This window comes from Heptranchias perlo, chromosome 27 (assembly GCF_035084215.1).
Source record: "Heptranchias perlo isolate sHepPer1 chromosome 27, sHepPer1.hap1, whole genome shotgun sequence".
Taxonomy (NCBI): Eukaryota; Metazoa; Chordata; class Chondrichthyes; order Hexanchiformes; family Hexanchidae; genus Heptranchias; species Heptranchias perlo.
Window position 1 is genome coordinate 15,626,672 of NC_090351.1, and position 17,295 is coordinate 15,643,966.

The window sequence follows — 17,295 nt, forward strand, 5'->3', positions numbered from 1 at the left end:
TGTTCGCAGCCGCAGTATCCTATTCGACCCTGAACTCTGCTTCTCACCCCATTATACAGTCTGTCACAGACTGCCGACTTCCAACTCCGTAACATCACGGGTCTCCACCCTTTCTCAGCCGATTTGATACTGAAACCTTCATCCTTGCCTTTGTTACCTCCAGACTCGACTATTCCAATGCATTCCTGGCTGGCCTCCCATCCTCCACATTGTTAACTTCAGTCATCCTAAACTTTGCTGCTCCTATCCTATCCTGTACCAAGTCCCATTTACCCATCACCCCTGTCCTTGCTGACGTATGTTGGCTCTTGGTCCTCCAGTGCCTTAAATTTAAAATTCTAATACTCTGGTTTAAATCCCTTCATGGCCTCGTATCTCCCTATCTCTGTAACCTCCTCCAGCCCTATAACCCCTCCAGAACTCTCCATTCCTCCGACACTGGCCTCTAGTGCATCCCTCCCTTCCTTCATCCCAATATTGGCAGCCATGCCTTCAGCTGCCTGGGCCCTAAATTCTGGAATTCCTTTCCTAAACCCCTCTGCCTCTTCACTTCCCTCTCCTCCTATAAGACCCTCTAACCCCACCTCTTTGACCAAACTTTTGGTCACCCCTCTTAATATTTTCTTTGGCTCGGCATCTGTTTTATTTGTCAAATTGTGCCTTTTTGAAGCACCATGGGACCTTTTTGTCCACTAAGGCCGTTATATAAATGCAAGTTGCTGTCTTGACTTTGAGAGTAAAAGGCTGCATGATCATGTTTTGCTGAGTTTCCATGCAAAAGCATTCTGCAAGGAGTGAAAATTACTACAGCGATTGTTTTACATTTTTGTAGTCTATTTGTAGAATTCTTAGTTTTGATTTCAGTAAGTTTAATCTTTTAAATATAGAATAATGGATATATAGGAGTGATTACAGTCAATGTACTTGAGGGGTTCAGATTTTGTCATAAACCACAAACCAATGCTCAGCAGTCCACACAACCTCAATTACAGCCATTAAATCAAATTCTGGTGTATGTGGTTTGAATTTTATATGGAATTTTGTTCTGTGAGCATAGTGTCATTCATTTTGAAATGTTCACACAAAAACATTACTGACATTGTTGCTGCTGGTCTATCAGCTGTAGTCAGTTAGTTAAATGCCATAACTAGCAATTAGAATCATTAGCTTCTATTATTTGGGTAACAATAAAATGCAAGCAGTCAGGTATAAAACAATTTTAAATATGAAGATCAATTTAACGTGTGTAGCAGTTTTTCATTTTAAGTAAATGACCCAGTTTTGACCTCAAGGGTTCACTTTTGTCTAATTGTTGTATGCTGCAATCCTAAGTACAGTATTAAATGGCTCCTCTACATGACTGAGAAACACTGCATTTCTTCAAGATAAGCCACAGAGGAGATTTTACATCAAAAATAATGGATAAATGATGGCCTTTTCATTCAGCATATTGACGTGCTGATATTGGACAGGAATGAAAGCAGAGGAGAGTAACAAAAAATGATTTTGTATTGTTTCAAATCAGAGCTAACTGTCACTAGCTGAACCGGGATTGTTGAAGCATGCTTTTGGAGGTTGAAAAGTATCCAGTAAAACTGTTAGTAATTTCCTTTGACACCATAGAAAGGATTTTTTAAAAAACAATTGCTAGAATTACAGCTCCATAAGTAACCATTTACTGTAATCAAAACCATTTATAAAAACTCAGGAGGTAATGGAAAATGTTATTAAAATAATTTATTTCCCCCTCCCTCCTTCAAAACTCAAAAGTTACATCAGTAGAAATCTCTCGTATAAGGGTGATGTCTGTGGGACACTGGCTGTGTCCTTTCCTTTTCCTTCCAGTTTACTCAATTATATATAAGTTCCATTCTCTTCTGTGCCACTCTTAATTTTGCTGCTCAGATCACCTGATTGATATTCCCCATTCTTTAGGAGAAAACAGGCAACATACTTTTGGAAACCATTTTCCACTGGTTCACTGGCTATTTAACATTTAACTATTAGAATTTTGGTTGCATACTGATCAGTCATTGTGCTTAAGTAGGCGACCGGCATCAACAAAAGCTGCAGTTCCACAACAGAGATGAATGACCAATCTGCCCACTTGCTATTTTCAGTAATGTGGATTTTTGGGTGTTGACAAAGGGCGAGTATGATGACTTTTAAAACTGATTGCAATTGAACTTGAAATTGCAGTGTGTGATATTATTGCATGAAATTCTTTTTTAATGACAGCATTAGCCCATTTAAAATAAATGGGGTTTTGCCTTTGTTAAAATAGCAGACAAAAGAGCATCATACAAATGTATTAAGCATTCATACACAAATATTGCACAGTGCAATTTTAAGGCCTTTCTGTCAAAGCATGTGCCTTCTCTTTCTTACTCTAATTTCTTCTTCCTTCCCCACCAAAGTAAGTATTTTATTCGTCAGCCAGCTGTACCATACTTCAAAACTGAACATTATCAATTCAGTATATTTGAACAGAAGTTGTAAGAGCATTATGTTGGTCTCCAAACTAGAATAAAGGGCTCTGAATCGTTGTTATGACAGGTCTTTGCAACCAAGACTACTCAGGAAGACAAGTTGGACAGTTTTCAGCTGTCGTCTGTGGGAGAAAGGGAAGATTGTCCAAACACAGGGCAGTGCCTTCCTGCATCACTTGAAACTTGTCTTAAAATAGTACAGCCAAGTTGCAATATTGACTATAAAGGCATTTGGCTAGACTGCTCTTACCTTTCAGCCGAGAGCGATAGTGTGGGTGGAAGGGGTTAACTTGTTGGGGGAGAATTCCAGGAAAGGGAGGTGATCGGAAAACTGGAAGATTTTTGTTTTGAAAATTATGAAATTCTGCAAACATTTGCCAAGGAAGTTTTCCACTGGTCACATGAGAGGAAAATTAGGTACAGACTGTCAATTAACTCGGTATTTTTTTAAAGTGCCTTGCAGATCTAAGTTTTTGAAGAAAAGAGTAATGCTTGCATTTATAGTGAGCCCAAAAACAATTTCTCAATATAGAACCCACTCAGTTTAAATTCTCAATGCGTAAAAGTGCCACAAATGAGGAAATTTTGTGCAAATAATTGTTCTGTTAAAATTCAGGTTTGAGAGTATATTTAATTTCTATTGGAAGAAATTAGTTAAAAGTACATGCATTTAAAAAGTACATCATTTCCTCTGGACATTCTAAAGTACTTCACAATTAGATAAATTAATTTTAAAGTAGTCTGTTATTTTATGTAGGTAAACGCGGACTCCAATTTGTGCATAGCGAGATCCCTTAAACAGCAGTATTTGTTATTCGTTTGTTCAGGAAGGAATGTTGTCCAGGGCACCGGGAGAAATCCCTTGCTCCTTTTTGTATAATGCCACGGGATCTTTTACGTCCAGCTGAACAGGCGGACAGGGCCTCGGTTTAACATTTCATGTGAAAGACAGGACCTCCAACGCTGCAGGAGTTCCGCAGTACTGTACTGAAGTGTCAGCCTAGATTACATGCACAAGTCCATGAGTGAGGCTTCAACTCAAGACCTTCTGACTCTGAGGCAAGCGTGCTACAACCTGACACCTAAGCATAAGTTAACATTGACCTTCAAAAAAGGCCATCTATTGTAAGGATAATTTTTATTCATCCTTACAAGGTCAAATAGACAAATGTACTATGATAATATGGTTTTCAGACTGTCATCACTCAACTTACAGTGTGGAGTATTGGAAAGAATGACAGAAAACAATCAATATAAACTATAAATCCACTGATCCCAAAAAACGCCCCTCGTATTCAGCTTCCCGGCTCAAGTTGTCCATTACAACCATTTGGCAACACATTTTCTTTCGGAAAGATTATTGTTTTTAACAACTTATTAGTAATTGTCATCTTTTTCACAAAAGTAAAAAGAAATGCACTTTCAGTTTCTTTGTTTCATAAAAGTGCAAGATGAAAAGTTGATTTAGACTACGAAGTTCTCATAGAATACATGCCTGGGTTTTCTTTGTGTTAATATTTTGACAGTTATAAATAACTTCTATTTGACCAGTTCTTCAAAATCTTCCACATTAAGCAGATGAGCTTTGAATGGTTATGTTGAATTGAAAATCAATTTTGCTACAAACTAGAATTTTATATCTTATTCTTGCATATATTATGCAAGTTGCTTGTACACATCCATTGATCTTCTAACTATGAATTAATTTGCCTCAGTTTTAAAAAAAAAACAAACTGGACTATACAAATGAACTGACATTTGCCATTGAAAACATTGGTCTGCTATTGTTTTGCACATTTGTTTGTCTCAAATCTCCAAATTGCATATAATCTGTCATCAAAACAGTAGGAATCTGCTTACACTGTGGAACCTCTGCAGTTGCCTGATGTAACCATACATAATTAATATCACCTCGCCCTAAGTAATTCTAGTCTTTCTAATTGATTAAACAGCCATATCTGCTGTAGGGTTGAGCTAGATGAATTTTCTCTGATGCATGTTCGTTCTTCCTTTTCTGCTTAACTGCTTTAATCTTTTTTTTAAAAAATACACTGAAGCCAGGTATGTATTGTCCATAATGACACATTTACAAATGATGTTTATCTTCTTTTCATCTACAATGCTGATGTTCAGCAAAGCATACATTTAAAAAGAAAACTATTTTTGATGCAACAAGATTGCATTCGAGTCTACGAATATGGAGCTTTCTTAATGTCAGTTAATGGTTTAAATAAAATGGCGGCACTTTTGGTGTGTTATAGTTTACTATTTCAGTAATGTCAATATTGAGTCTTATTTTTCACATTAAAAATTGAAATACAAGAACAGCAGTGAAAATGTTAATATCTGAAATGACCTAGAAATGTTAGCAAACCGGCAATTGATGTTTTGTTTCTTTTAACAAAAACATTGTGTATGACCATTCCTCTCTATGAAGCTTGACTGGCTTTAAATAGCTACAGAAGGGGTAAAGCTCAGTATCATCCAGAATTTTCCTCTCAACATTTTCCATCCTTTAGTTTTTTTTCTGATTTTCACCTAATTCTTCCATCCTTTTTTGCCAAAACCACTTCTATGTTCCCACATTTTTTTCTTTACCTGGATATGAACTTCAAATGCTGTTTCTTGCTTTCCAAAAACCCATGCTTTATCTTCCTGTGCTTAAATCGCTTTTCAAAGAATAGTCACTTCCCTTAACTCCAAAGCACTAAAGGAGAAGAGAATGTACTGACAACCAATACTGTAATTATGTATTAAAACTATTGGGTAAGCTGCACACCACAATAATCTCACTTTGTTTTGGCTTAATGCCATTATATTCTGAAATGTAAGTGTAGTTTTACTCCTCTTCTCTCTGGTTCTTCTTCCCACCGCCGCGCCCCCCCACCGGGCCAAACCATACATTCTTGAATGCAACAAGCATTCAGTGTGAGCCAGCACATCTATTTAGTATACAGTTGGTTTCAACACAGTCAGTGAAGCTGTAACTTTCTGACTGCCTGTAATTTGATGCAGTTTCGAATTATGCTTGTATTCGACATGATGTGTTCCTGCTTCTATGGTGTTCCTTCCTTGGAGGTGGATTGCTTGGAAGTAAATTTCAGGAAATGAAATTAGTGTTACTGAAATCATACGAAGGAGACTCTTTCTAACATCTAAATGCCAGTTGTTCTGATTATCTTCGAAGAACTATTTCCATTTGAATGGCACTGATGAACAAAAATGAGATGCATTGAAAAATGTTCTTTCTATCCATTATAACTGCAAATCGGACATGAAGATCCCAGTACAAACTTGTCTCAATTAAAGGAACATTGCAGGATTGCTGAAGTAAATCCTATTTATTGGGCTGTATCTGCATTTACTGATGTGAATAAGCTTTTGTTAAAAACAGGAAACAGATTTTAAGGGAAATACTGTGATTAGTGTGACATTGTGCAAGAAACTGTTGACTGTCCTTGGTGTTTTCCTTTGCTTGTGGCTGTTTTGTAAAACTTGTTACAGAAATACCTTATCCAAATTGGGATTAAAACGGACTTCAAGGGTTATTCAACAGAGGTATATATCAGAAAATACCAGTCCACAGAATTAATTACAGCCTGAAGTGTAGACAATTGGCCTTACATAGCTGAGAATATTTAATGTTTTCCAACAGTTATACGTCTAATAGAAAAGAGTAGCATATATCAATAATAAACATCCTCAGGGCAAATAGCCTACATTTAAAACTTACATTATGTTGTTAAAATGAAATATCTTTAAGCAGAACATCTATATTAGGGATAAAACAGTTCAGAACAATTAATAATTAACCACTACTTTCATTCATTAACCTTGATCTACTTATTTTAAACTGATTATCTCGAGAGCAGCATTTTTGCCCCTTTTAAGATGTTTTGAAGTCATTCCAGAATTTTATGATTCTCTATCCTGAATTTATGACTTGCATTTATGTAATATTTTACCATGTCTTTCAAATATCTCAAGCCACTTAGCATATAATGAATTTCTTTGAAATGTAGTAGCTGTTGTTGCAGAAGATGACTCTTCCTTTTCAGAGTTCAAAATGTTAGTTTTAATCATCTACTTAGTGTAGAAATTGTCAGTTTTGCATGAATACCTTTCTTTCTAATGGTATAAGATTTTTACATTCAGTAATTGTAAAGATTACTTTTCTTCGATTGTAGCCTAGTGAACTGGGACTTGGAATCTAACACAAAAGGTGCTCAAATTTTACTACAGTGCCCAGTGATATAGTTAAAATAACTTTTGTTTCGTAAGCAAACACTGGCAAGTTCAAACTTAAAATGCTTCCTGCCATTTCACTTCAGTCGCCAGAGATGTCATTGCTCTAGTCAGTTTTTTGCCATATCATTTAGTGGAAGTCCGCTTGGTAGGGCAGAGCATTGTAACAATACATGCCTCATCCTGGCATATCTTGACTTTCTGCTAGCCACTCACACAGCAAGCAACGTTTTGTAGCTGGCGGCTGGTTGTGGATGTGAGTGATCCTTGTATAAAAACAGAATGGATTGGAGAAGATACATCACCAGATAACTGAGTTCTTTTCACGTCAAATTTGGCCTTCAGGCGCTACTCAATGCGACCATTATTCATACGAGCACCTCGACTGCAGAGAGCATCGTAGCTAAGCCTGATCTCTCCGCGCACGTACATTTTCATCAGGGTTTGTAGGATTGTGCTTGAGTGGGCATCTCACTGATTTTCTCTTCTCTAGCCCAGGAACTGAAGCCAATTGTACCGGCCTTACTGGAATTCCAGTTCAGCTAACTTAGCTCTGACCTGGTTATGGATCTAAGTGTGACTTAGTTATTTGATGAGCCAGTGAAGGAGTTTGGAATTTGGAAACAAAAAAAAAACTACCTTACATTAAACTAAATCATGCTCAGAACTTGATATAAGAATTTGACAACCAACCAAAACTGACCCCATCGTTAAAGCCATTGCAGAAGCGGGAAAAGGAGACAAGTATTTTTGCTTAAAATTACCTCCAGCTTCATATTATTTCTATCTCCCAGCTGAGAGGATGTATTTTGCGTTTATTTGATATAGAAGTAGCTCCATGGAGAGCTGCTATGTCTAGTCTTCTGGCCTGAAAATATCAGCACTGATAACTTAGCCAACTCCTTTTCTGGCTGGCTGCGAGCTGACATTGCCATGCCTTCCCCTCCAGGTGAAAAATGTAAAATTTGGTGCTGGCTGAGACTCTAGTCCCAGGTAGAACTGAACTTTACAAAATTTTACCAGGAGTGCAAGGATGTGTTTCTGGATATGCTCACTGGCAACCTCCTAAACATAGATCCATCAGGCATATCATCTAGGCAGCTTGTTTTGGGCCAAACGATCCAACATGGCAGGTCTCCATGGAGTTGCATCTGTGGCATGTAAATATACCTGCCACAGAATATACCTGTTTTCAAGAGGTAGATATTCACTTTTTTTACCCATACGATTTGTGGGCATAGATTGAAACTGTTCTCCCACACAGTAACATTCTTTTAATTGCACCCCAATGTTACTAGCCTGATTCTTCAGTGGATTGCTTAGAAATCCTCGTCAGCATGCTAAGTGTTTGTTTTTTTATTTTTCAGCATGATCGACTCAGCAGGTAAGAACTTTGCCATTTCGTGCAAGTAATGCACCCATTGCTGTCCATAAATAAAATGGCTTTGTTTATATTTTTTCAGTCATCAACTATTCTCATATACGTGCTTTGTGAACATCAATATTTGTTTATTTATTCTACACAATTAAAGGCAGATTTGTTGACTGTATTAATCTTTGGCATCTGTAAAAATTTCATGCGTCATTTTGTTTAATTAGAGGAATTACAAGACTAATTGCTATAGTTGGTCACAGCATCTTTATAGCTCATTAAAAATTGTTACCAATAAGATCTGTTGATTAAAATATTTGACAAGATTCAGACCTTTTGTTTATAACCATGAACCACTTGGATTTTCATGTTTGCTTTTAGTATGATCATCTTAACATAAATTAAATGGGAAGCACTACGAAATGCATGGAGTCCCTAAGCACAGAATGATTTGGGACTAGCTGTAAATTGTACTGTTGGGTCAATAATTCTGCATTTTTTTGCTTGTATAAACTTTTCTACAAATCTGCTAAGTATTTGCTTTATCACAAGAAGTGTTCCTTAAATAACGGAGTAATTCATTGTATGTACAATAATGATGATAACTCCATAATGTACTTTCCGAATCAGTTCTCTGTTCTAAAAGACTATAACATTTTAACATTATTTCATGTGGCTATTTGATTTATAGTTATTAAAATGTAGCAGCTAACCAGCTTCATAGTGCATGTTGGCCTGTACTATGGGTGTAATTGTGGCATTTACTTTTAGGTTGGATTCAGGATCATCAAATACCTCATCAACTGACAGTTACAGTGACCGGTTGTTGAGTCGAACCAGTTCTTACACACGCAGGGAGAATCGACTGTCATCCCTTAGTAAACCAGATCAGGAAGATAGCATAAAGGATTACAAGAAGGTAGATAATGATGGGGGATGGGAGGGGGGGGTTGATGTGGAATTCGTAATAATTTGTGGACTTTTTGGATATGAAACTGACAAAGCTTTATATCTAGAAAATGAGCTCTCACTATTTCCTGCTCTTGCCCTTCCTCTCTGTCCTCTTGCGTGTGCTCCCACGTGCAGACTCTGTCTCGCTCTTTTTATCTACGGAGTTTTTTTTGTGAAGTTGAGAGTTGCAGTGGGAATACCATATTCCATAAATCTAGAATTCCCCTAGAATCACAGCATTGATGCAGCATTAAGTGACTACCTGTGTATGTATGCTTTGCATATTTTTGTTAGCACCAGAGATTATTTTATTTTTGCAAAAGTACTTTTGCAAGGCTTGGAAGATGTCTTGAAGCTTTGATTCTGACGTAGAATTATAGAAAGGTTACAGCACAGAAGGAGACCATTCGGCCCATCAAGTCTGTGCCGGCTCTATGCACAAGCAATCCAGCTAGTCCCACTCCCCCGTCCTATCCCCGTAGCCCTGCACATTTTTTCCTTTCAAGTACTTATCCAGTTCCCTTTTGAAGGCCATGATTGAATCTGCCTCCACCACTCCCTCGGGCAGTGCATTCCAGATCCCAACCATTGGCTGTGTAAAAAAGTTTTTCCTCATGTCACCTTTGGTTTTTCTGCCAGTCATCTTAAATCTATGCCCTCTGGTCCTTGACCCTTCCGCCAATGGGAATAGTTTCTCTCTATCTACTCTGTCTAGATCCTTCATGTTTTTGAATACCTCTATCAAATTTCCTCGCAACCGTCTCTATTCCAAGGAGAACAATCCCAGCTTCTCCAGTCTATCCATGTAACTAAAGTCCCTCATTCCTGGAATCATTCGAGTAAATCTCCTCTTCACCCTTTCTAAGGCCTTCACATCCTTCCTAAAGTGCAGTGCCCAGAACTGGACACAGTATTCCAGTTGTGGCTGAACCAGTGTTTTATAAAGGTTCATCATGACTTCCATACTTTTGTACTCTATGCCTCTATTTATAAAGCCCAGAACCCGTATGCTTTTTTAACCACTTTCTCAACCTGCCCTGCCACCTTCAACTATTTGTGTACATATACCTCCAGATCCCTCTGTTCCTCTACCCCTTTTAGAGTTGTGCCCTCCAGTTTATATTGCCCCTCTTTATTTTTCCTACCGAAATGCATCACCTCGCATTTTTTGGCGTTAAACTTCATCTGCCACGAGTCTGCCCATGCCACTAGCATGTCTACGTCCTCTTGAAGTCTATCTCTATCTTCCTCACTGTTCACTGTCCTTCCAAGTTTTGTGTCATCTGCAAATTTTGAAATTGTGCCCTGTACTCCCAAGTCCAAGTCATCAATATATATCAAAAAAAGCAGTGGTCCCAGCACCGACCCCTGGCGAACACCGCTACACACCTCCCTCCAGTCCGACAAACAACCGTTCACCACTACTCTGTTTCCTGTCATTTAGCCAATTCTGTTGCCCCCTTTTATTCTATGGGCCACAGTCTTAATAGCAAGCCTACCATGTGGCACTTTATCAAACGCTTTTTTGAAAGTCCATATAAACCACATCAACTGCATTGCCCTCATCTACCATTTCTGTTACCTCATCAAAAAACTCTATCAAGTTGGTTAATCACTATTTGCCTTTAACAAATCCGTTCTGGCTTTCCCTAATCAATCCGCACTCGTCCAAGTAACTATTAATTCTGTCCCGGATTATCATTTCCAAAAGTTTCCCCACCACCGAAGTTAAACTGACTGGCCTATAGTTGCTGGGTTTATCTTTACGCCCTTTTTTGAACAAGGGTGTAACATTTGCAATTCTCCACTCCTCTGGCACCACTCCTGCATCTAAGGATGTCTGGAAGATTATGGCCAGTACCTCCGCAATTTCCCCCCTTACTTCACTCAGCATCCGAGGGTGCATCCCATCCGGACCGAGTGACTTATCTACTTTAAGTACAGCTAGCCTTTTTAGTACCTCTTCTTTCTCAATTTTTAGCCCATCCAGTATCTCAACTATGCCTTCCTTTACTGAGACTCTGGCGGCATCTTCTTCCTTGGTAAAGTACCTCAGCTATGCCCACTGCCTCCATGAGTAGATCTCCTTTATGGTCTCTAATTGGCCCCACCCCTTCTCTTCCTACCCGTTTACTGTTAACGTGTCTGTAGAAGACTTTTGGATTCCCTTTTATGTTGGTCGCTAGTCTGTTCTCATACTTTCCCTTTGCCCCTCTTATTTCCTTTTTCACTTCCCCTCTGAACTTTCTATATTCTACCTGGTTCTCACTTGTGTTAGAAATATGGAAACTAGGAGCAGGCATAGGCCATTCAGCCCTTTGAACCTGCTCTGCCATTTAGTATGATTATGGCTGATCCTCTATTCTCAATGCCATATTCCCGCTCTCTCCCCATACCCCTTGATATGCTAGATTATATAAATGTAGAGATTAGACAAGCGTGTAACAAAGGCATAGTGGTCTTAATGGGGGACTTTAACCTTCACATAGATTGGGAAAAGCAGACCAGCAACTGTCAGAAAGGTAGTGAATTTCTTGTGTGTCCCGGATAGTTTTCTACAGCAATATGTCCCAGATGCAACAAGGGAGCAAGCCATACTAGATTTAGTAATGAACCAGATTTAGATAACAGCTTAACTGTGCATGAACATCTATCCAATAGCGATCGTAACATGATCGAGTTCAAGGTAGTGTTTGAAAGGGAAAAAAGTGAATCAGCTGCTAAGATTCTAGACTTGGGTAAGGCCAACTTCAATGGGATGAGACAGAGACTGTCCACAGTAAACTGGGCAAATTTGTTAATGGGTAAAACGACTGATGATCAGTGGGAAATGTTTAAAGAAACATTTAACGTGATACAGAATCGGTTTATACCCCTGAGTGGCAAGAACTCTACTTGCCAAAAAAAAAGCCATGGACAACTAAAGAGGTAAGGGGCAGTATAAGACATAAGGAAAGGGCATACAAAAAGGCAAAAATGGCACAGATCCTGGCGAATGGGAAGGATACAAAGGGTCACAAAACAGGATAGTAAGAGCTACAAAAAGAGAGTATGAAAAGAAACTTGCAAGGGATATCAAAACCAATACGAAGAACTTTTATAGTTACATTAGGAAAAAGAGGATGGTCAGGAGCAGTGTTGGCCCCTTAAAAACTGAAAGTGGGGATATTGTCATTGACAATGGGGAAATGGCGGACATGTTGAATAATTACTTTGTGTCAGTATTTACAGTAGAAAGAGAGGATAGCATGCTGGAAATCCCAAGAAAATTAATATTGAATCGGGGACAGGGACTCAATAAAATTAACATAAGTAAAACAACAGTAATGAAGAAAATAATAGCACTAAAGAGTGACAAATTCCCAGGACCAGATGGTTTCCATCCCAGGGTTTTAAAGGAAGAAGGTGAGCACATTGCAGATGCCCTAACTATAATGTTTCAAAGTTCTCTAGATTCAGGAACTGTCCCTCTGGATTGGAAAATTGCACATGTCACTCCGCTTTTTAAGAAAGGAGAGAGAGAGAGGGAAACCAGGGAATTATAGGCCAGTTAGCCTAACATCTGTTGTGGGGAAAATGCTGGAGTCTATAATTAAGGATAGGGTGACTGAACACCTCGAGAATTTTCAGTTAATCAGAGAGAGCCGGCATGGATTTGTGAAAGGTAGGTCGTGCCTGACAAACCTGATTGAATTTTTTGAAGAGGTGACTAAAGTAGTGGACAGGGGAATGTCAATGGATGTTATTTATATGGACTTCCAGAAGGCATTTGATAAGGTCTCCATAAGAGACTGTTAGCTAAGATAGAAGCCCATGGAATCAAGGGAGAAGTACGGACTTGGTTAGGAAGTTGGCTGAGCGAAAGGCGACAGAGAGTAGGGATAATGGGTAGGTACTCACATTGGCAGGATGTGAATAGTGGAGTCCTGCAGGGATCTGTCTTGGGGCCTTAATTATTCACAATATTTATTGACTACTTAGATGAAGGCATAGAAAGTCTCATATCTAAGTTTGCCGATGACACAAAGATTGGTGGCATTGTAAGCAGTGTAGATGAAAACATAAAATTACAAAGGGATATTGATAGATTAGGTGAATGGGCAAAACTGTGGCAAATGGAATTCAGTGTAGGCAAATGTGAGGTCATCCACTTTGGATCAAAAAAGGATAGAACAGGGTACTTTCTAAATGGTAAAAAGTTAAAAACAGTGGATGTCCAAAGGGACTTAGGAGTTCAGGTGCATAGATCATTGAAGTGTCATGAACAGGTGCAGAAAATAATCAATAAGGCTCATGGAATGCTGGCCTTTATATCTAGAAGACTAGAGTACAAGGGGGCAGAAGTTATGCTGCAGCTATAAAAAAATCCTGGTTAGACCGCACCTGGAGTACTGTGAGCAGTTCTGGGCACCGCACCTTCGGAAGGACATATTGGCCTTGGAGGGAGGTTTACTAGAATGATACCCGGACTTCAAGGGTTAAGTTACGAGGAGAGATTACACAAATTGGGGTTGTATTCTCTCGAGTTTAGAAGGTTAAGGGGTGATCTGATCGAAGTTTATAAGATATTAAGGGGAATAGATAGGGTGGATAAAGACAAACTATTTCCGCTGGTTGGGGATTCTAGGAGTAGGGGGCACAGTCTAAAAATTAGAGCCAGACCTTTCAGGAGTGAGATTAGAAAACATTTCTACACGCAAAGGGTTGTAGAAGTTTGGAACTCTCTTCCGCAAACGGCAATTGATACTAGCTCAATTGCTAAATTTAAATCTGAGATAGATAGCATTTTGGCAACCAAAGGTATTAAGGGATATGGGTCAAAGGCAGGTATATGGAGTTCGATCACAGATCAGCCATGATCTTATCAAATGGCAGAGCAGGCTCGAGGAGCTGAATGGCCTACTCCTGTTCCTATGTCCTACGTTCCTATGATGCCTTTTGTGTCTAGAAATCCATCTAGCTCCTTCTTAAATATATTCAGTGACTTGGCCTCTACAGCCTTCTGTGGTAGAGAATTCCACGGGTTCACCACCTTGAGTGAAGAAATTTCTCCTCGTCTCAGTGCTAAATGTCCGACCCCATATCCTGAGACTATGACCTCTCTGGACCCCCAAGCCAGGGGAAACATCCTCCCTGCATCCAGTCCATCTAGCCCTGTCAGAATTTTATACATTTCAATGAGATCCCCTCTCATTCTTCTAAACTCGAGTGAATACAGGCCAAGTCGACTCAATCTCTCCTCATACGATAGACCTGCCATCCCAGAAATCAGTCTGGTGAACCTTCGCTGCACTCCCTCTATGGCAAGTATATCCTTTCTAAGGTAAGGAGATTAAAACTGCACTCAACATTCCAGGTGCAGTATCACCAAGGCCCTGTATAACTGCAGTAAGACATCCTTGCTCCTGCACTCAAATCCTCTTGCAATGAAAGCCAACATACCATTTGCCTTCCTAACTGCTTGCTGCACCTGCATGTTTGCTTTCAGTGACTGGTGTACAAGGACACCCAGGTTCCTTTGCACATCAACATTTCCCAATCTATCACCGTTTAAATAATAAGCTGCCTTTCTGTTTTTCCTTCCGAAGTGGCTAACTTCACATTTATCCACATTATACTGCATCTGCCATGTATTTGCCCACTCACTCAACTTGTCTAAATTGCCTTGAAGCCCCTTTGCATCCTCCTCACAACTCACGATCCCACCTAGTTTTGTGTCGTCAGCAAACTTGGAAATATTACATTTGGTTCCCTCATCCAAACCATTGATATATATTGTGAATAGCTGTGGCCGAAGCGCTGATCCCTGCGGGACCCCACTAGTCGCTGCCTGCCACCCCGAAAAAGACCCATTTATTCCTACTCTTTGTTTCCTGTCTGTTAACCAGTTTTCAATCCGTGCCAGTATACATTCCGTGTACTTTAATTTTGCACAATTATCTCTTATGTGGGACTTTATCAAAGGCCTTCTGAAAACCCAAATAAACCACATCCACTGGTTCTACCAGTTACATCATAAAAACAACTCCAGTAGGTTTGTCAAACATGATTTCCCTTTCATAAATCAGTGTTAACTTTGTCTAATTCCGTTGATATTTTCTAAGTGTCCTGTTATCACATCCTTATCAACCTGACATCTGTCATGAGCTACTTTTTTCCACTTCATCTTCCTCTCTATCTCCTTTGTCATCCAGGGAGCTCTGGCTTTAGTTGTCCTACCTATCTCCCTCGTTGGAATGTACCTTGTCTGTACCCGAATCATCTCTTTAAAGGCCGCCCATTGTTCAATTATAGTTTTGCTTGCCAATCTTTGATTCCAATTTACCCGGGCCAGATCTATTCTCATCCCACTGAAGGTGGCCCTCCTCCAATTGAGTATTTTTACTTTAGAGTGGTCAGAGTCCTTTTCCATAGCTATTCTAAACCTTAGGATACTATGATCGCTGCTGCCTAAATGCTCCCCAGTGACACTTGCTCCACTTGACCCTTCTCATTCCCTAGAACCGAGTTCGGCAACGCCTCCTTCCTCATTGGGCCGGAAACGTACCGGTCGCGAAAGTTATCCTGAACACATTTCAAATATTCCTCCCCTTCTTTGCCCCTTATTATTTCTATTCCAGTCTATATAAGGATAGTTGAAATCCCCAGTTATCACTACTCTATGGCTTTTGCACCTCTCTGTAATTTCCCTGCAAATTTGCTCCTCTATATCCTTGCCACTAGTTGGTGGCCTATAGAATACACCCAGTAGGATAATGGCACCTCTATTGTTCCTTAACTCTAACCAAATAGATCTGTCCTTGACCCCTCCAGGACATCCTTTCTCTCCAGCACTGCAGTATTCTCCTTAATCAATACTACCACCCCCCTCCTTTCTTTCCTTCCCTATCTTTCCTGAACACCTTGTATCAAGGAATATTTAGTACCCAATCCGCCCTTTTTAGCAGGTCTCCGTTATCGCCATGGCATCGTATTCACACAGCATTTTTTACATTGCTACTATTTTAAAAATCTGACCAAGTATGACTTGACTTATACCTGAAATAAGTATCCTATATATTGCACCAATGTGACAATCGGTCAGGTATAAATCTGAGAATATCTTGAGGATATTTAGAAGCCAATTCATGGAAAATCAAATTCTCACCATGGGCAGTGGAATCATGGGCATTTTTCGTTCTCTATGAACAGGATTGAGAATGAACATTTAGGTCTGTTGGTCACGAAGATGCAACTTTAATCCTGCATGGATTGGATTTGAAACCAAGTCCCAGAGGTGAAAGGGCAACATAACCCACTTAATATGTGGTTAATAGTATTAATTGCGTAGATTGAGAATCGGCTGCAAAAATCAAATGAAGGAATAAAATTATGAGAATCTTTTGCAAGACTGTTCAGTAATAATTTATGGGTGGCTAAATTGTCAGAACATGAGTTCTAAAAGTTGGGAATCTTTATAGAAGCCTGAAAATAATGTAAAACATTTATTTTTAGGCTTACTGCACAAGCATACATGTATAATTTCAAAGTCTTTGTAGTTTGCGTTCGCTTCGTCTTGAATGTAATTGCTCCTTTAACTCTGTTTATAGTGATAGGAGTTGAATCTGCTGAGCATTCCACTCTCTAAACAAATAGAAATCACCCCAATTGGCTTGAGGTTTTTTCAAAAAAAAGGACTAGTGGAAGAAGTACTCAGAACAGTTCAGAGAACTTTAAATGGACATGGCCCATCAAGTGATCCGTTCACGTAATAGTCATTGCTCTCATAGCTTTGCTTAAAACACCTGCTGGACTGCGTATCCTGCTGGTATAAAAAAAAACTTGCAAAATTGAATATTCTTGCTAAATATCTGCATTCAAAATGTGCAGCCATTGTCATTCCTCCTCTCTTTCGACATGCCCCTCCCTTTCCCATGTGAAGGCCATGAAATCCTCATGCAGTATGAGTGAAGAGTTTTTTCACAAACCAACAGTGAATGTTTGAATGTTGTGCATGATCTCAGCACAAATCGCATATTCCAGGCTAGATGTCATTTTTAATTATGTCTACAACACTGATCCAACCCTACTGCATTCTTGTCAATAAAGGAAGATTGTCGGAGAATGTATCTGCCAGGAAGAACATGGGCATGGTTTTCATGATGCGAGCTGATTAGGAGCCATAATTCACTCTCAATCTTTACTAGACAAGGGTGGCTGTGTTCTCAATACTTACCAGTGAATGTCTTCTGTAAGTAA

General features: G+C 39.3%; 1 protein-coding gene across 5 annotated transcripts in view; it reads left to right on the top strand.

Moving 5' to 3' along the window:
* LOC137344427 (protein phosphatase 1 regulatory subunit 12A-like) overlaps window positions 1-17,295 on the top strand; it is a 211,413-nt gene that overhangs the window by 173,991 nt on the left and 20,127 nt on the right. For all 5 annotated transcript variants that reach the window (XM_068007389.1, XM_068007392.1, XM_068007388.1 and 2 more), the window contains 2 exons: window positions 8,102-8,118; window positions 8,878-9,025. In XM_068007389.1, the coding sequence (XP_067863490.1) occupies window positions 8,102-8,118; window positions 8,878-9,025 (165 nt within the window). The remainder of the gene's footprint in view (window positions 1-8,101; window positions 8,119-8,877; window positions 9,026-17,295) is intronic.